Genomic DNA, 20,992 nt, shown 5'->3' with positions numbered 1-20,992 from the left:
TGTGAAGGTCATCTTCAGCTGACAATCATAACATACAATTAAAACATCTCAATAAGAATGTCACATGATATGGATAAAAACACTGTCATTACAAATGTTTTAGTTTAAATAATCGTTTACATTAACTGATATAGTAATTAGAACTTAACATTACTATATGTACATGAATGATGTATGTTAAAATACATTTTTCTTAAATTATAAAGGTGTCACATAGTATGGATAAAAACGTTGTCAATTTGCAAATGTTTTCCGTCTTATCTTCGTCTACGTTAATCAGTATGAGAGTTAAAGCTTTGCGCAGGTGATATATGTTGAATGTACAATATTCTTGGATTGTGAAGTGTCCACTGTTCCACATTAAAACTTAAGACTAGATGAATAAAACATTTTGAAGTACAGGTCAATTCTTGTGGCGTGTTGTATATGCGACTATGCTATGATATATGATCAGCCGTGTTCGTCTACTGGTGGAATAATAGTATGAGTTTCTTGAGGTAATATGAACACTTATGTTGAGATCAGGTAGTTGTCCGGTGTTTAGTGCGGGACTTCGTTGGTATATACACAAGGCTTATAGTTTATGTTAAGACTGAATTGACCATAAAATTTGATAGAATACGGTATATAAATGTAGATAGGTTGTTGTTTTAGCAACGTGCTTCCCTTAGTTATTTGATTTTGTCAAATGTCAATATGTATTACTTGATTTCAACATATGTTTTTTGGTTAGCGTGAAAGCTTCTTTCTTCACTTTGTGTTGTAGCATGTATTTTGTATTGTAGATGTTGACACTTGATGTGTGCTATTCGGCAGCACGTCGAGCACTGTTCCGTGTTTATCTGCGTTGCTTGTGATTAGTGCCCACTATATGAGGAACACCACGGGAATACCGGCGTCCGTGGTTAGTACATGTAGGTGAGGAGCACCGTCGGTTTGCGTTGGCTATGAGTGGCGCCATTATGTGAGAAACACCATTGGTCTGCGTTACCTGTGCGACGTACAATACTTGCGAGTAGTACCACCATGTGTGGAATTCCGTGAGTCTATGCTACTTTTGATTAGTACCTGAACATGACAGCTACCATGGTTCTACTTTACTAGCAATATGTACCATTATGAGGGGCCGTTGACCTGGATTTTGGACCCCTTTAGACAACAAGCATCCATAGACTCAGGATTGTGCTTCAGAAGAGGTCCCTTGGTCAGTAATACTATTTTGGGTCGGATACACTGATTGTTTTAAATTCATATCCATCCATTCTTTCTTCATGACATTTTTTATTTTGGTCATTGGATGATTTTGAACTTTTAATTTTTCATTACATTTCGTACCACTAGGGGCCTATGACCTAGATGTTAGGCCCCTTTAAACAATAAGCATCATCATCAAAATAAGTCCATCATACTGCAAAAAATTGGTACGATCCATGCCTGCCCGTTTGAGAGATGTTAAATGAGCCAACAGATATCCAAAAAAGTACAGAGTTTGTAGGTGGTTGTGTATTATTCCGAGCCTCAAGGACCTACACCACAATGTGTATGAGTTTCACTATGATCTCTTTTTTCCTTTGTAGATGAAATGTATTTATGTTAATTTTGAATACTGTATTGGTTATAACAGAGTTAAAACCAGCTTGAAATAAAAAATTATATATTTGTTGGTAAATGCTCAAAAAAATATTTTGCAGATGTATGAGTTTCATTGTGACTTACTGTAGCTCGCATTGCTCCCCAGTTGGCCGTGGTGCCGCGCAATATGGCTGCCGCTTTCAAAGAGTGGTCCCGTTTTATGTGGCTAAGGGCCACTCCATTACTTTTCTCACCTCCCTGAAGTTACCACATACAAGCCACTGGTGTTCTTCATACTTCACATTTTGAAGGAATAGTTTCATGGTACTGTACGTCTCTTTTAAGTGTACTGAGTACACAATTGGAATTCATGCCAGCTCATCTCCAATATGTAGTAAAACTGCTTTCAAACTTCAGTTTGAGGAATCTATAAATAACCTCCATTGCTTGCTGTCATAATTTAGAGCTCCCATTTTTTTTCACTAATCCAGCAATGTCTTTGCAGGACACCATTAAACCATTTTCAACAAAAAATTACCTAAAGTCTTTATCATGATTTCTGTATATTGAATATGATGTACCGTATGCAGATAAATTATTTTCACTGATAAATGTGAAAGCAAGAGCTAGAAAGTTTCCATCTATTCAATACAGTAGGTACTCGTTTATTGCAACATTAATTACACAGACATGATACGAGCTTTTGGGCTTATATGTTTCACGGAGAACCTTGCTCTGCGTCTTCAGAAGAAACTCTCGACTGTCCATTAGGAAGTCTTCTACAGTAATGAGGGTTTGAATTTAAGAATATTTTACTGTTGGAGAGCCTCCGTGGCTCAGACGGCAGCATGTCGGCCTCTCACCACTGGATACCGTGGTTCAAATCCCGGTCACTCCATGTGAGATTTGTGCTGGACAAAGCAGAGGCGGGGTAGGTTTTTCTCCGGGTACTCTGGTTTTCGCTGTCATCTTTCATTCCAACAACACTCTCCATTCTCATTTCATAGCATCTATCATTCATTAATAAATCACTTTGGGAGTGGCGACCTATCATATTAACAGCCTATATCTGCTTCATTCATTTCATCCCTGACCCGGTCAGTGACTGGAAAACAGGTTGTAGGTTTTCATTTTACCGTTGGAGAATTGTAGTGTTATGCTCATTCATCATGAGGTGGCTTGCTGTATGCCGGCACATGAAGGTTCAAATGAGATGTTACATATGTATGAAAGTATGCGTCTTGGTGGGTGTGCTATGTACCAGCTGATGAGCCCAACTTAGCACACGGGGGCGAAACGCTGGCAACCAGGAATGAGTTAGCTGGAAAATTTATAATGTCCAATAACGGACCATTTGTATTGGTGTTATAAATTTACTCATTCAGGACAAATATTTCAGGTTCGGGAATCAACATTTATATCATCTGATGACCAAGCAGGTGTCAATTTTTGGTAATGAGACAGTCTGTCATAGTACATTGGCACTGCCGGTAGCTCCAAGTAGCCTACACAGTAGCCTCCACGCTATGCACTAGCCATGCGTCTTGGTGGGTGTGCTATTTACCAACTGATGAGCCCAACTTAGCACACGGGGACGAAACTTTGGCAACCAGGAAAATTTATAATGTCCAATAACAGACCATTTATATTGGTACTAGCTGATGTACCCGTGCTTTGCTACGGGATTCTCAGAAAGACTGGCTTTGTGGTTTTCCTAACCGAAGTCAACATAGGTCATTACAAAAACATCGGTAGAAATGTAGCGATTAAAAGCAATGTTATCACATAAAGTACTCGATCAAATGAAAAACTGCACATTTTCTCACTTTTAACGAACAGTACTACGGTGCTGATTTAACAGTCCAAAGTTCCAGAACTGGATTGACCAGGCCGCAGACAGCTGTGAACACTTCTCTGCCATTATTCCATTAAATATGCACACTTCTCATTCCAATCACTGCCTCAGAGTAGGGATTGAGTAGCTCGAGTGCTGTGATGAACCAGTGTGTTAAGTACCAGTAGTATCGGAAAATTTATGAAACAGAGGAAAATGGCATGCTAAAGAAGAAAGTTACCTAACTCCCCAGCTATTTCCCACAAATATTTAGGCAGACTGTTACACTCGTACGATTGGTCGAGTTGGCCGTGTGGGCGCGCAGCTGTGAGCTTGCATCCGGGAGTTAGTGGATTCGAACCCCACTGAAGATGTTATTCTGTGGATTCCCATTTTCACACCAGGCAAATGCTGGGGCTGTACCTTAATTGAGGCCAAGGCCACTTCCTTCACACTCATAGCCCTTTCCTCTCCCATCGTCGCCATAAGACTTAACTATGTCGGTGAGACGTAAGGCAATTTTTAAAAAAAAATACTCGTTACGTGGCAGTAATCCTATCTATCGGAGATGAGTGGCAACAGGAGACAAAGCACATCACAACAAACAATAGTCAATGTAATGTTATTGTTGATCAATTTTATGAGCTTTCTATATTGTAGGCCTTCACATTTAGTTTTCTTTCGACTCTGTGATATTAGGGCGTCTTATAAAATTATTTATAGCATAGATTGTAATTCCTTATTCTCTGACTTTACATACCGATTTTCATTAAATCCTGTTTACCCATGTTCTTGTGACTCGGTGCTGATAAGGACTTAAAAACAAAAATTGGAATTCATGAAAATCTCTGATCATAGCCGGTATGGTAACAATGTATAAGACATAAATGATCGGAAATACTAAGTTATGTAGTTATCAATACGACCACTAATAACATAATTATTTGGGAGTTAAATTTTAGGCCTACCCCTAAAGTACCATTTTATTCAGAGTGAATAAAATTACGTTTGGCCTAGCGAAAGAGAACTGTACATGTGAGAAAATGCCCTGTCTAAAGTCAGAAGAAAAAACATGTTTCTTTATTTTTAAAGGACATTCCAAATACCAATTTTCACATCTGTAACATCTTCAGTTCCTGAATAAGCATCCTCATAAAAAAATTATTCAACTCTATTTTTCACCCTCATTAAGTGCCTTTTCCAAAAACAAAAAGTATGCTTTCCTGTATTTTTAAAAGACTTTCCAAATACCAAGTTTCATGTCTGTAATATGTTACGTTTTTGACATATACTGTAGATATTCCGGTACTTATTTAAAAATTCACCTGCTATTTCAATTCTTTTCAGCCCCTTAAGTAGATTTTCCAAAAAGAACAAAATATGCATTTCTTTATTTTTGAAGGAGATTCAAAATACCAACTTTCACGTCTGTAACATCTTCAGTTTTTGAGATATAAGTATCCTCATAAAAATAATTAAACTCCTTTTTCACCCCACTCCCGTTAAGTTGATCCCCCTCAAAAAGAAGGCATGTTTCTTTTGTTTGAAAGAGATTCCAAATACCAATTTTCACATCTGTAACATTCAGTTGAGATATAAGTATCCCCATAAAAAGAATTCACTTTTTTTAAAATTCCCTTTCACCCCCCACCAACTGCTCAACGTGGAGTGCCGTACACTGCACGCCTACTTCCTAACGCTCTCTCTGTCTCAGAGTGACGTGCATTGCACGCGCGAAGCAGCTTCTGCTTTTTGCTTCTATCTAGCGAACAGTTCTTGAACTATTATAAATGTAATGAGATATATCTATAGACAAAGCATCGATCTTTAATTTGATGATGCTGGGCTGAGTGGCTCAAATGGTTGAGGCGCTGGCCTTCTGACCCCAACTTGGCAAGTTCGATGCTGGCTCAGTCTGGTGGTATTTGAAGGTGCTCAAATACGTCAGCCTTGTGTCGGTAGATTTACTGGCACGTATAAGAACTCCTGCGAGACCAAATTCCGGCACCTCGGCGTCTCTGAAAATCGTAAACGTAGTTAGTGGGATGTAAGGCAAATAATATTATTTCATTTGATGTGTATATCTACTGAGTTTTTATCAATTATGTATGATATATTGCGTTTGAGTAAGCACCAAAGTCTGTTGTTTACACCAGAGCAGCTAAACATTTTTTCGTGATCATGGATGCAAAAAATAATGATGTTATAGCAAATGATGATACAGAAAGTTCAGTTTTGTTTTCAAGGACTAGGATATAGAATCTGAGAGTAAAAGTAGTGATCATGACAGCGATGTTGCTTGTGATACGCGGGAATATATTGTCCATAATGTTATCAATGGTGGGTTTGTTTGGGAAAACATTGATAATTACAGAGGGCAAAGAGGGCAGATCATTACAGATTACGAGCCTCAGAATACTGCGAAGAATTTCTTATATCCTATGAAAATCTTTCAGTTGTTTTTTCTGTCGAGTTCGTAAAGATGGTAGTAGAACAGGCAGATTTTTATGCTCAACATCACTTGCGGTCACACAATATGTTATTTCTGTTCCGATAGAGAGTAAATTAATGGGTTCCAGGTACTGTGTAGGAAATATATGTGGTTTTTGCAGTTTATATGTTAATAAGCAGTACAGGAACCTATATTGAGATCTTATTTCTCAAAAAACTGGGTACTAGCTACTCCTGTGTTTGGTTCAGCCATTTTCCTTGTTCGATTTGAAAGTATTGCAAGATTCCTCCACTGCACTGACCTTAGGTAATTCTGGTAGCTGTTTATTCATTAATAAATGGGAAAATGAACTTTCTGGACATCACATTCAGTAGAAATAAACTGTCATACAAGATGTACGGTAAACCAACTCAAACGTCACACCAGTTATGATAATGATGTCACAAATGCACAGCACTTTCTTGACACACTCAGCTGTTTACATAATTCATTGAAGTTCATAATGTAAATCAGAAACAAATGGGAAGATCAACTTTTTGGAAATTACAATCAGTAGAAATAAACTCTCATACACGATATACAGGCAACCCACTTAAACATCACACACAATAAGCAGTTATTCCAATCACCTAATAGCCACACATAAATTAGTGGGGCTGAACGTAATGATACACTGAGCCATAACTATACCAATAAGAAAAACAGATTTTAACAATGAAAAACAAATAATAAAACAAAGTGCAGTAAAAAACCATCATCCCAAGACTGGCTGTTTAAAAAAAAAAAAAACAAGACACCTAAACAAACATTTGTGTGAAAATGATAAATATATAATTCTTAATTTCATGAATCATAAAAACACATTGTTAAAACAAATTGGTAATTGTAATCTAACTAAAAAAAGACCATTTCTCCATATCAGGGATGCTGTATATGAACTCAAATGCCAGACCCAGCCAGATGAAACGTAATTTCCATACCAGGTACAAAGAACACAAAAATGCAGTTAGTCACAACAGGCACCCAGCCTTCTGCGAACACATATATGACAGACTCAGTACAGATCTTAAAATATTCTTTCTTTCTTCTTCTTCTTCTTCTTTCTTTCTTTTGCTCTTAATCAGTTTACCCTCCAGGGTTGGTTTTTCCCTTGGACTCAGAGAGGGATCCCACCTCTACCACTTCAAGGGCAGTGTCCTGGAGCATGAGACTTTGGGTTGGGGGGATACAACAGGAGACCATCACTTCGCACAGACGGCCTCACCTGCTATGCTGAACAGGGTCCTTGTGGTGGGAAGAAGAATGGAAAGGATGGACAAGGAAGAGGGAAGGAAGCAGGCATGGCCTTAAGTTAGGTACCATCTCGGAATTTGCCTGGAGGAGGAGTAGGAAATCACAGAAGACCACTTCAAGGGTGGCTGAGGTGGGAATCGAACACCCCTCTATTCAGTTGACTTCCTGAGGCTCAGTGGACCCTGTTCCAGCCCTCGTACCACTTTTCAAGTTTCGTGACAGAGCCTGGAATTGAAGCCAGGTCTCTGGGGGTGGCAGCTAATCATACTAACCACTACACCACAAAGGCATGAGACTTTGGGTTGGGGGGATGCAACAGGAGACCATCACTTCGCACAGACGGCCTCACCTGCTATGCTGAACAGGGTCCTTGTGGTGGGAAGAAGATTGGAAAGGATGGACAAGGATGAGGGAAGGAAGCAGGCATGGCCTTAAGTTAGGTACCATCTCGGAATTTGCCTGGAGGAGGAGTAGGAAATCACAGAAGACCACTTCTTATATAATTCTTTAATTCACTATCTTGCTGTGCTGAGTGAGGTCCAAGCATTCAGCAGCATATAAGACTTCAGGACATATTCCTGTGGTGAAATGGTGGTATTTGGTCTGCCAAAAGATCGATCTGGACTGATAAGTGGTGTGCAGAAGTGAGTATGTGATTTCATGCATTGAAGGAAATTATTGCACTGAGCGAGTTGGTCATGCAGTTAGAGGCACACGACTGTGAGCTTGCATTCGGGAGATCGTGGATTTGAACCCCACTGCTGGTAGCCCTGAAGATGGTTTTCCGTGGTTTCCCATTTTCACACTGGGCAAATGCCGGGGTAGTATCTTAATTAAGGCCATGGCCGCTTCCTTCCTACTCCTAGCCCTACTCCATTCCTTTATCGCCATAAGTCCTGTCTGTGTCGGTGCAATGTTAAGCAAATTTTAAAGAAAAAAATTAAAATAATGCATTTGATTTTTCCATGTTTGGTATTGAAAAATGCAGTGGTATTATGTTGGTCAGACATCATTACTTCAGTTTTTTGAAAGGGTATCTGGAGACCTACAACTTGAGCTACTCCCCGTAATGTTTCAGCCTGGAGTAATCTGCCATTTGGACTAAATCATCTGCAAAAGCAAGGCAGATGATGTAGACATCTTTGGATCCAATGCCCAGTCTAATTCCATTATTGGATAGCCTGTTTTTCCACTAATTGATGGCCTTGTCAAAAACTTCGTTGAAAAGAATAGGCGAGATCCCATTGCCTTGACGGCTAGATATTCACCAGTCTTTGGATCAGCAATAGGTTCAATGCAACTTTGTTTCAGCCTGTTTTCCATATTTGGTATCAAGAAATGCAGTGATGTTATGATGATCAGACATAATTGCTTCAGTTTTTTCAAAAGATTACTATGGAATCCTTCTCTGATGTCTTGTTGGGGAGAGATGCAATTACAGTATTAGGGTGATTTCTTCTCGATCAGGAGGAAGAGAATCAGATGAAATGAAGGATGGACCAGAAATTGTATTCTTTAATGCTGGAGGAAGGCAGCTGAGTAAAGACTTAAAATTTTGAGCTAATCGTTCATTGTCATAATTATTCAGAATAAGATTACTGTTCTTGTCCTGGAAACTTAGCACAGGGGCTTGGTAGCCAGTAAGTTAAGATTTGAAAGTATGGTAAAAATCACGACTGGTGTTTCTCCTGAATGTTTCTTCAGTGGTCTCATGCTGAGCCCTTTTTACAAGCATGTTTTGCTTTATGGATCACTTTAGCAGTCTAAGTTGGCTGAGGAATTCTTCAATTATTTCAGTTTCATTCCAGTAATTCTGCAGTTGAGAACATTTTTTGAGAGTTTCACCACACTGTTCTATCCACCATGGGTTTTAACTTTTTCCTGTTAAATTGACCGTTAGGTTAGCAGCATCCTGAACCGTCTTGGAAATGTCTTCCCATGTGTGATGGTAGAGACTCAAACTCATTCTTGTAATGATGCTTTGATTTATCACAAATTCATTATTTCAAATATGGATCTTCAGTGTTTTGGATCTGTTATTGGACTTTGGTATGAACTGCACTCGTACGTTTTATGGTCCGAATCAATATTAGCACCTCTAAGCACTTTCACATTCCATATCTTGAAGAAATTAAAATGGGAGGTGGCAACAGGATGTATTTGACGTTCACCAGTCAGTGCAAAAGATTCTTTTTTAAGTAGTTTGTCATAATTTTAAGGTGCAGAAACATTCCCCATTGCAGTTGGTTCGGGTATGAACTGGATGTTCACCTATGGTTTATCTGAACTTTCACTCCTTACCCAAGTGGGCGTTCAAATCATTTAAAAGAATGTTTGGAGTCTTAATTCCTGACAGGACATTACCAAGTAGAGTCCAGAAGGTCTCAATTTTCTCAGGATTGCCATTATTTTCATTTATTTATTTATTTATTTATTTAGCTTATGGTACAAGTTAAGTTGTGCACAAATTGAGTAACATAATGAAAAACAATAAATAATTTACAAAACTGAATAAATATAAAAGTCAAGGTGAAACCTAAAGTAGAAATCGAGAGAGATATGTACAGTACAGGAAAATAGAAAGAAAAAATACAGAAACACAGAAATGATGCAAAACATAAGTAGATTAAATGAAAAATGAAATCTGAACTAGGATGTCCAGTTGTTGCAGCCACTGAATAGCCATTGTTGAAACTGTCAGGTCATCCATCGATAGTTCCGCGGAAGGCTGTATGTGGGCATCTGAAGGGGATGTATCGCATTTTCCGGAATTCTTCACCGCAGTCACAGCTTGGAGAAGGTTGAGGGCCCTAAGAATGCATCACAGAGCCACTTCCTCCATCATGCCCAGTGTGCACTCTGTTTAGTGGGGCCCATACACTCTGCAGGAGATGAAATGGGGGGGGTGCATAGGGTCAAAGATTGATCTCCATTCATCAGGGGCTTTAGCAGTCAATTCTTCATTCCGTTCATTATTTTAATAAATATAATGTTTAAAAACTGTGTTGTCAGTATTATTTAGTACTTTGAATTGTTAAATTATAACAGTACCGTCAAACGGGATGATTTTTGACGGTTTTGAGGTTATTTTCAACTTGACTCACGAAGGCGATTTTAGATTGTATTGTTTATCTTCCTAATAATGGGGAATATATCCAATTAATACAGTACCCTACAAATGAAAAATATACGCCAACATATGTGTTCCTGAGAGAACAAAAAGTAATGTCTGGATTCACCCCATACATCGGGTTGATTTCGGACGCACATGCTTTTTAAACCGCTGTTTGAAGTTTCAAAGCATATTAGGTCGTTTCGGACACAAATAGTCCTTTATTTTAATTCTACGTTCTTTCTGTTTTAATGTTGTGATATTTAAAGTGTTCTGAGGGTGTCCAAAATATGAATAGCTGATTAAAATCATTGTAATGATAAATTTAATATGTTACTGATCAATCTTTATTTTCTGACAAGGTAAAATGTAAAATTTTTCCGGTCTAAATTGAAATATTAATAGTTATAATCTGCACAGAAATTGCACTAAAAGGTCTTAATATTTTTTATTTACAAACAATAGAAATCGTAATACAGTGAACAGTGAACATGTAGCTGCCATAACCTATAAATCTACAAAACATTTTCTCTGAAAATGAACATTCCTCTCTTCTCAACTTGGGCTGGAAGTATTTTCAAAATTTGTTCTTTAGCTATTGTATCCTCATCAGGGATGTCAGGGAACACAAACCCTTTCCTGCTGATTTTATGTGGGCCAAGTATTCGACATCCACATCCCTTGAACGAATATTTGAGGCCACGCCAAAGTACGGCCATGTATGTTCTTTGTTCCTCAACTTGTATTTATAATCTGCAATAAGGTAAACCTCTTCTTGCAACACCAGAACTTTGGTACCTTGGTCATTACCTTCATTGAGTGTTTCATCGCATTCATTTTCACTGCTGCTGCCAACACTATCACTTGTTTCTGCACTTATTTCATCTCGGCGGAAGTCACGGCCAAAATAGACTTCCCAGCAAGAACATTTCATTTGCAGCGGCGGGAAGTAGAAGGTTGTGTTGGAGGGTAACAAGCTTTCTTGAGCATTTCCTTCTTCATTTAGCACTGGTTGTCCTGCCTTTTTTTTTTTTTTCTTTTGATGTAACTTACTTACTGCAGTGTATTTTGTAGGGAGGACCAAGGTATACCATACAAATCAAATGCTTTCCTATAAGACAACTTGCCACTTTTAATATCACGTACGACTTATTCTAATAGGTCATTACACCTTGACATAGCTCCTTTCTGCCTCTGATAATTTCTAGGCATTGTCCAGAATCACCCAGACTGCTTTCCATTTTCAATAAAATGTGCATAAAACACTACTTTTCACAAAATTACACCAAAGTTCCACAACAGTCGTTTATAAACACTTCAGTCTGTTGATCTCACTAAGAACCATAGTTATAATGCATACCTTCCGGTGTCCAACTCGTTGGCTGAACGGTCAGCGTACTGGCCTTCGGTTCAGAGGGTCGCGGGTTCGATTCCCGGCCGGGTTGGGGATTTTAACCTTAATTGGTTAATTCCAATGGCACGGGAGCTGGGTGTATGTGTTGTCTTCATCATCATTTCATCCTCATCACGACGCGCAGGTCAAATAGAAAGACCTGCACCTGGCAGCCAAACCCGTCCTGGGATGTCCCGGCACTAAAATCCATACGACATTTCATTTCATACCTTCCGGTCGCGACAATCGAAAGTATCCACTTAATGATAGTGCATGAACTTTCAACAATGCGAGCGCACATTGAACATTTTCCAAATTATGAAGTCGACTCGTAATAAAAGACGCGGAACGTGGGAAATATAACCTCGAGGTCAAACTAAAATGTGCACGGAAGTGCAAAGCAGTGGCAACTCTTTGCTATGCAACAAAAGAATAGCAATCTACCATAGTGTCCGAAACCACCTCTGTGTCTGTATGGTATTTTAAACAATGTAAACACTGTACTTGTTTGGAATTTAATGTTACATAAAGAGTTACTGTTTGCACGATCCTCTTTATATTGCTTCCTCTTCTTGCAATGACCAGTCATTGTGCTTATCCTATTATATGTTCCTGTCTGTCTATATATGACAAGATTTGACACTTGTTTGTTCTTTTCCATTACTTATACAGAGATGATAAAACTGTTGGCTGTAAAACTTGTACTGTAATATAAAGTAAGGATGGATGTTTTAACACAAAATGTTTCTTTTTTACAGTCAAGATGAAGTGAGAATGCTGATGAGAGCTGTTCCCACGGGTCCTAGGTTCTTGCGAGATTTTGCTAAACAAGTCCATTGGTATGTTGAGGAGTGCCTGAAAAATCTTGAGAAGTCCTTTATCAGAGATACTTCTTAGTTGGTTTTTAACTAAAAACAAATGCAATGAAATAATGATAAAGTATTGCAGTCTGAATACTTGGATGCATAGGTGATGTACTTTATGTATAGTATCATATCTCTTAAGTTATATATAGTATTCTTGTGTACTTCACACTTGATGCCAAAGGATTTAGTATGTGAATTTTTTGATCTGTGAAGACTATGGGTCAGGAATCAGGACCTGTGAATGCAAGTGACTGGAAGAAATACCCATCCAGAACTTTACTGAATTATCAGCAATCCTCTTGTTGTTATTCCATGTTCACTGCTAGGGAGCTCTGCTAATTGAGTCTGCTACTACGAATCCAGGGTCTGATAATCTTGTTATTTTGTCCCCTAAAACAAGAACAACAGTCACTGCCCACCCTACAGTGAAATTCTTCTAAAGAGTAAATTGAACTGCCCAGTGAGAGAGGGAACTATGCCACATGAACATGTAACACAGAAAAAATTGAGTTTTCTAAAACTGTTCATTTAATATGTTCTTACACAATTTTGTATAACAGTGGCAGGAGTTGCATCACATTGTTGTAACTTGGAGAATAGCAATAGTATGTCAGTAGGTGATGGAAAACGGCAGTACAGTGAAAGCTGTTTTATCCGGCACAGAGAGATTGTCGTTATTGCAATTTTCCAGATATTAGAACACTGTTGCATCAACTTTCATAATATATCCTATGTGATCAATGGAATATCAGCGAACGATCTTTCATACGTTCAAAACCAGCATACCACATGTAATTTCACCCTTTTTATTCCATTTCCTTTGTACAATTCTTCACCCTTTCCTTGAAACATGGGTCAAGGGATAGGTGGTCCTGCTGACTGTTGAGTAGTAAACTATTCATACAGAACAATGTCAAACTGCTGCCTTGGTTGATTTTGTGCTTGAATGGAACTTCATATCCCTGCTTATGTATGTTGTAGATAGTCGACGATCTGGTCATACTCATTAATTTATTAAGGTCTTCACCCTGGTCAAGTCTACGATCTGTCAGTTTTTCTCTCATTGTAAACACCAATTTCTCTTTTTAACTTTCTCAATCCATGATACTATAGTAGTGTTCAGACGACGAAACAACATAGAACACACTGAGGAAAAAACTGTAACGGAGGAGGCAACAGTAAACTTGGGTACACTGCCATCCCACTGACATTCGTAGAACTGATCTGGATTTTCAAACTCTAGCTGCCTGAGATGGGATAGTGAATCAGAATGAAGCATTTGATTGATTTTCCTGAAAATGGAAATTTCCAGATGATCAACTGCCAGACGGAATGGTTTTTACTGTACTTCATTGTGTCATAACTCTCTCTTTCACTGGTTGCGTCAGTTGTGTCTCCATTTTGGCCACCACTAATGAAAAATTGAGTGCAGTTCATACCTAGCCTCATAACACATTCATTCTTCATGTCTAACTATCCTTAGATTATTAATCTCATTTAGGTTATATTCTGTGTTGAAGTGAAGAGGTTTAGTATTTGTCCAGCCACAGTAAGAACAATTCTAGTCTAACCTGTTTGTTTTTCTAACTCAGTTATCAGCCCTTGCTGTTAGCAGTTCTCCATACTATTGTTCTGAAGGTTACTGGGAAGAACCTTTACAAAAAAAATTACTGTTCCACCCTGAAAAGGTTGTAATGTCCACATTTGGGGCAATATGAAGAAGGTACAGAAATAAAGGGAAAGAAAATTACTTCCAGGAATTTCTTTCCTTGGCAAAGAGAAGATACTGGTTTCATGCAACACCTCTTTGGTCAATAATGTTGTGTTATACTGCCATAGTAAATAATTCAGGGACTTAACATGATTCATAGAAGCTAGCTTATTTACTGTGTGGAACTGCATTCATAATGGACGAATCAATTGGGCGTTGGGGGTTGCTACCCACTTTAAACAGTACAAGTTGATGTTCTTAAAAGGAGATACACTTTCTTCTTTGACAGGGCTGCTGGATCCCTCATAAAAATCTTTCGTTTCTTTAAAATGTGTTGAGGTTGCTAGTCTCCAACTTCAGCATAAGCATGTTGCCAAATAAGTAACTTTCTGTTTTATTGTTTAATTTTCAAAGTAACTTGCTACCATAAGTGCAGCTATCGTAAGTTATGATTTTCATTTCCGTGTTGACGTTTAACTAATAATGTAGAGTTCGAGGGATGTTCCACCATTCAACACATTGCAAAATATATTAAATTATAAGAAGACCGGTTTCGACTCCCTTGGAGTCATCATCAGTTCTTGGTGAAAATTAAATTGAGGGGAATCTGACAACAATCATCATAACAAAAAACATGTACCTATAGGTGATTGCATGGAAACACATCGAGTTGATAGACAGTACCATTGCTCTCAAGGTTACTGGGAAGAATCTTTACCAAAAAAACTACTGTTCTGCCCTGAAAAGGTTGTAATGTCCACATTTGGGGCAATGTGAAGAAGGTACAGAAATAAAGGGGAGGAAAATTACTTCCGGGAATTTCTTTCCTTGGGAAAGAGAAGATACTGGTTTCATGCAACACCTCTTTGGTGCAACGTACGTAATGTCTATCAACTCAATGATGTGTTTCCATGTAATCACCTATAGGTACATGGTTTTTTGTTATGATGATTGTTATCAGATTCCCCTGAACTTAATTTTCACCAAGAACTGATGATGACTCCAAGGGAGTCAAAACGAGTCTTCTTATAATTGAATATATTTTGCAATGTGTTGAATGGTGGAACATCCCTCAAACTCTACATTATAAGTGCAGCTGTTGCATTTCTGAAAGAACTCTCCTGGCCAGTAATAATTTAATTTTCCATTTATGGCCTATATTGGACCACTAGTAAATTGTGCAAATGATTTTTTAATTTCCTATCAGCCCAATATTTCTTCATTCTTTCAGTCACCATAATCACCATCACATGCTGGTACACATTTCTCTTTCACTCCTCTTTTTATTCAATTTTCTTGTACAATTCTATAGCCTTTTCTTTAATCATGGATCAAGGGGTATGTGCTCCCACTGACCATTGAGTAGTAAACCATTCATACAAAACAATGTCAGTGTCAGAGCTTGCTCCACTTAAGGTTTATTATGTTTGATTGCCAGTAATAATATTATTTGATAGCAGGATGAAGATCACTCGTCTCTTTTCAGCTTTCCAAGGATAAAATTATCCACCTTGTCTAAAATTCAGAATGTAATACAATTAAACTATTTTAACAAGAAAATAACAGCCCAGATGAATTATTATTTGCTGAAGTAATTTGCTGAATGTTTAATATTGTTGATATTCAGTATTCTCTTTTTTTGAACCTTTATGCTGAAACCACCCCCATCATGAATGAATGACCACACAAGTAAAAAAGCTAAATTGCCTATAAATAATCTGGCCTGCCAGCATCTAATTACACAATGCAAAAGTTTAGGTAAATTGAGTTTGATTTCAGGAACAAAGGAAAGAAGTGACCATTTTTACTGTATGAAAAAAGAAGTAATATATTGTTGGAGACTAGACAAAACAGGAGAGAATAATGTGATATACTATAAATGTACAATAACAATCTCAAAGATACCTTTTCCAAGATAAAAATAAAACATTATACAGAAGTGTATTTAATAAAATTTCTTTTCTTTAAAAAGTACCAATAGTTCCTTTGTAAAACATATATTACTGAATTCTTGTTGTAAATTATTGATTGATAAAGAATTTATAACTATTACAGCAGTGCATTGTCATTTCAGATTCATTACTTTAATGTTGAGCAGTGTAATATTTATTTTACATATTTGTAAATAATATATGTAATAGAAATTATATGTATATTTATTTTTAAATTGTTGGAAAAATAGAAATATATAACTTTGATTCTTGAATATATACTTTATAATTTGGCTATTACCTTTTCCCTAGTATCATCCCAATGAAAGACTGGAAACAGTACATTACCAATAACTAGGGCTGGGATTCTTTTGAAGACGATAACACAGTTTTTATTGGTCACATTAATTCATATTTTACTAATTGTATCATCAAGTCATAATCAAGCAAAAAAATTTGTAAGGGCTTATTTTTAGTCATATAATTGTTTTAGCCGCTTTCTAAGTATTATTCACATGTTTAGAAATACTGATAATATGAACTGTCACACTGGCAGAGGACAGACATTGGACATTTTCCCTACTGAGAATCTTTTCGACAGTGAAGTGTGAATTGAGTGTAATTTATTTTCTTGTTTAGCCTGGAAAAATTGAGTTTATTGTATTTTTTATAGGACCAACAGTCTGCTATGGCCAAGAGGAGCTCATATTGTGATGTTTTTTGTGAGGGTAGCATCCTGCTTCACAGAATTTTCACGGAATACGCTCAGTAAGTTTTAAGCAAGCCTCAGACCTATGGGAGTAATGGAGTCCCACTCCCATTTGACAGGCGAGGGACTCCTTGGAAACAACTTCGCGAACAAAATAGAATTCAGTGGAAGCTATCTATATTAATAGGGCATATGGAAGAAAGAAGTAGAGCCAGCCAAGAGGATGCTTATGGGTGTGATAGGAGTTGATGATATTCGAGTAAGGGGAGTAACAAGGCAGAGATAGGAGATTATAAAAGTGTACTTGACTGGTGTTAAAAACGGAAGGGTAGACAGAGTGTGAGGTAGGACTGTTCATCAGGAATACTATTGCACGCAACATAGTTCCTGTTATGCACATAAATTAGTGAATGATATAGGTAGTTTTAGCAGTTGGAGGAATTAGGACTAGAATTGTCTCAGTGTATTCACCATGTGAGGGTGCAGATGAGGATGAAGTTGACAGGTTTTATGAAGCATTGTATGACATCGTAGTCAGGGTCAACAGCAAGGATAGGATAGTGCTATTGGGCGATTTCAATGCGAGAGTTGGAAATAGAACTGAAGGCTATGTAAAGGCGATTGGTAAATGTGGGGAACATATGGAAGCTAATAGGACTGGGAAGTGGTCACTGGACTTCTGTGCAAGTAAGGTTTATTTTTATATTACACCGGCACAGATAGGTCTTATGGTGACTATGCAATAGGCAAGGGCTAGGTGTGGGAAGATGACAGTTGTGGCCTTAATTAAGGTACAGCCCAGCATTTGCCTAATGGGAAAATGGGAAACCATGGAAAATCATCTTTAGAGCTGCCGATAGTGAAGTTAGAATCCACTCTCTCCCTAACCGCATGGCCAACTTGCTCGGTAGTATGGGATTAACAGTTACGAATACATTCTTCAAGCATAAGCCTGAACACTGGTACGCATGGGAAGGTAGAAGCACCAGATCCATAATAGACTATATCTTAACCGAATTTGTATTCAGGAAATCTGTTAGAAATGTGCGGGTTTTCCGGGTATTTTTCGATGATACAGACTACTATCTTTCTGTAGTGAACTAGGTATATTTAGGCCTAGGATAGAAAAAGTGAAATCTATCTGCAGATGTATACGGGTAGAAAATCTCCAGGAAGAGGAAAATTAGACAAAAGTACATGGATAAGATTAGTGAAAAGTTTCAAACAATGGACAGTAAGCAGGTTGAGGATATAGAAAGAGAATGGGTGGCCATACAGGGATGATGTAGTAGAAACACCAAGGGAATGACTAGGAATAAATGATAATGTGCTAGATGTGATTATAATTAGTTAATCTAAACCTTGCTGTACTGGACTTAAAGTTTTTTCTAAATAAGAAAGTACTGAAGGAATGTGTGCATCCTTCTGTTCTCAGACAGTCCACCAATCCAGATCGTTACCAACACCAACATTTACATGTTTTCAGGCTGCTAACAAATTATTATGGCCAGGGATCGCACAGTGCATATACGTATCATAAAAATGACCAAGCAGAATTGCAGATGCAGTGGAAGAAACTGGTGTATTAAAACAGGCCTTGAATCCCAACCAGAGAAAGCTAAAACAAATCGGAATTCGGATCCGGTTATTATCGCATGTAAGAGAAGGCCTAATGGCCTTAACTACGCCAATAAAGACATTTATCTAATCTATCTATCTATCTGTAAACTAAACTACCAAAGAAAAAGGGAAATTAACACAAAAAAGTTTATTAAAATAAACTGGGAGAGCAAGTCAAAACAAATGTTAACTGGGGTAAATTTAAAACATCTGAAGTCATATCGTCAAAAAAAAAAAAAAAAAAACACACAACAGGAGTACATATAGGCTCTTAGATTGTGCATAAGATGGCAAGCACTCAGAGTAAAATATCACCATTCAAATTTAATACCCATATATAGCACCCTCTAGGGACATCAAGACCTTGACATCGGTGTGGGGACTTGTGTGCTTGTTGATCTTGAGGGCTGTGCCACCTCAAGGTTACCAATGCTGGATTGGCCTCGGTGTTGGGCCAGATTAACAAACATTTGGGCAACACGTGAACGATTACAATCATAAATTTACTGACATTAAGCATGATATGGAAATCCTCAAAATTATGAATAAAGGACCCCTCCTTTACATAGCAGAGAACTGCTTTATACATCTAGACCAATATTTTAATCCAAATTACAATCTTAATGACATTTCCGAAAAACCAAATATTCTTTTTGACTTGCTCATTCACCTTTTCAGAACCTCAAAATCAAATAATCAAGGTCCATTTTTTGATTCTATTTACAGTTCTTTACTTAGGCAATCTTCCATATTCCCACATCCCTCAGCCCCACCTTAATACCCCCGCCCTCTTCTCCTCCCGCTTCCTTTTCTTTTCCCTTCTCTTTCTCCCTGCACCTCCTTCACAAGACTTCCTTTGAACCTCACCTACTCCACCCCCCATTCTCACTTCAATTCTAGCTCCGCTCAGCTTATTACAACACAATAATATTTCCCATATGACATATTTCATTTAAGTATTTTCTTTCCCCTAACTAATTGCTTTCTTAGCTCTCATTTATTCAATGTCAACAGTACAGTCTGCACTGAACTGCGAATTTCTCACCACCTTTATTTAATTCTATATATATTAAGCCTCCACGCGCGACAACCATTGTTCTTCCAAGATTCTAGAAACAGAAGAGGATTTTTCTAGCATCATGCTTCGCATCCATGTTAACTAAATTTATGAACATCTTGATAAGATGGACTACAACTCAGTTGATCTTTGAATGGAAAGCAGCATCTCTTATGAGCCAGCCTATATTGAATTCCGTAGCTAGCAATTTTAGGATTTCTTTACAACTTTTTTAATGTTATACAGCGCACTGGACTTTTTTATGAATCTCTATTTTTTTTTACATAGTGTAGCGCATTTCTCAATTCTTAAGCCTCCACATGCAACAATCACCTTCCTTCAAGTTCCAAAAAACAGAAGAGCCCTTCTAGCATCTATGTGTTATTACATTTATGAATATCTTACGTAATCGACGTGACTTCGGCTCAGTGGTTCTTCGAATGGATAACAGCATCTTTAAGAAGCCAGCATATATTGAATTCCTTGACCAGCAACTTAAGGAATTCTATCTTTGACAACTTCTTTAATGTTGTACGGTGCACTGGACTTTTTATGAATCTCTATCATAGAGCTATTTTTTAACATAGTGCAGCACGTCTCTCAAATCTTATCTCAGTTTCTCACATGGTATGTACAATTTTGAGACCTTATGTGTCTTTACGTTATTTAATTTCTTCGATACTTATGTATTTGATTTGCTTTAGGCTGATGATGACCTACTGTTAGGTTGAAACTAGTCCCTGAACATATATGTAATTTAAACTCTGTCCAGTTTGTATTGAAAAGGTGGATATTAATAATACATTATTTTAACTCTGTTGTAATCACAGTTCAATTCGGATCTATTATAATGAAATTTATTTCTTTTAATTACATAGCCAACCAGGCAAAATATAAAGGCTATTTATACTTAGGTTAAAAGTTAAAATAGCCAAATTGGGCAAGATATAGAGTTTCTTTTAAACAATGTATGACTTATAATTTGACACCTAATTTTCTCAAAGGCAACTTGAAAAGATATTGACGTTCTCCTCATATCGCTAAGACCCAAATTAGAACAAACAAAATTTGGCTAAGAGAAGAAATTAAATTCCTATACAAGAAAAAATCTTTCTTGAATCATAGATTATATGAAACTCACCTCGTAGCTGCAAATTTACTTTCAAGTGCTCAATGGAATAGAAATTCCACTAGCACAACGATTCAGTTTCATCCACCGATTATTAATTTATCCAATGTTCCTTTGAATGATGACAAAAATTCAATTCTAGCTAAAGGTCCTAATCACAACTGGCCTAATCTTAATATGCTTAATACCACTACTACTATGATTTTAGAGTCTGAACTAGCCATCAATAAATTACCCCTTGAAAAACAGGGTGAGGTTAGGTTCGAAGTAAAACAAAAAATTAGTGACATTCTTAACTCAATAATATGAACCC

The 20,992-nt window shown here is 37.5% G+C and overlaps 1 protein-coding gene across 1 annotated transcript in view; it reads left to right on the top strand.

Annotated features, from left to right (window-relative positions):
• LOC136866674 (uncharacterized) overlaps window positions 1-19,245 on the top strand; it is a 155,584-nt gene extending 136,339 nt beyond the window's left edge. Inside the window, exon 5 of the mRNA XM_068226586.1 lies at window positions 12,415-19,245. Coding sequence (XP_068082687.1) covers window positions 12,415-12,553 — 139 coding nt within the window. The 3' untranslated portion in view covers window positions 12,554-19,245. The remainder of the gene's footprint in view (window positions 1-12,414) is intronic.
• The last annotated feature ends 1,747 nt before the right edge of the window (window positions 19,246-20,992 follow it).

This window comes from Anabrus simplex, chromosome 3, assembly GCF_040414725.1.
Source record: "Anabrus simplex isolate iqAnaSimp1 chromosome 3, ASM4041472v1, whole genome shotgun sequence".
Classification (NCBI taxonomy): Eukaryota; Metazoa; Arthropoda; class Insecta; order Orthoptera; family Tettigoniidae; genus Anabrus; species Anabrus simplex.
Note: the sequence above shows the minus strand (reverse complement) of the source record. Positions and strands in the feature narration are given on the sequence as shown.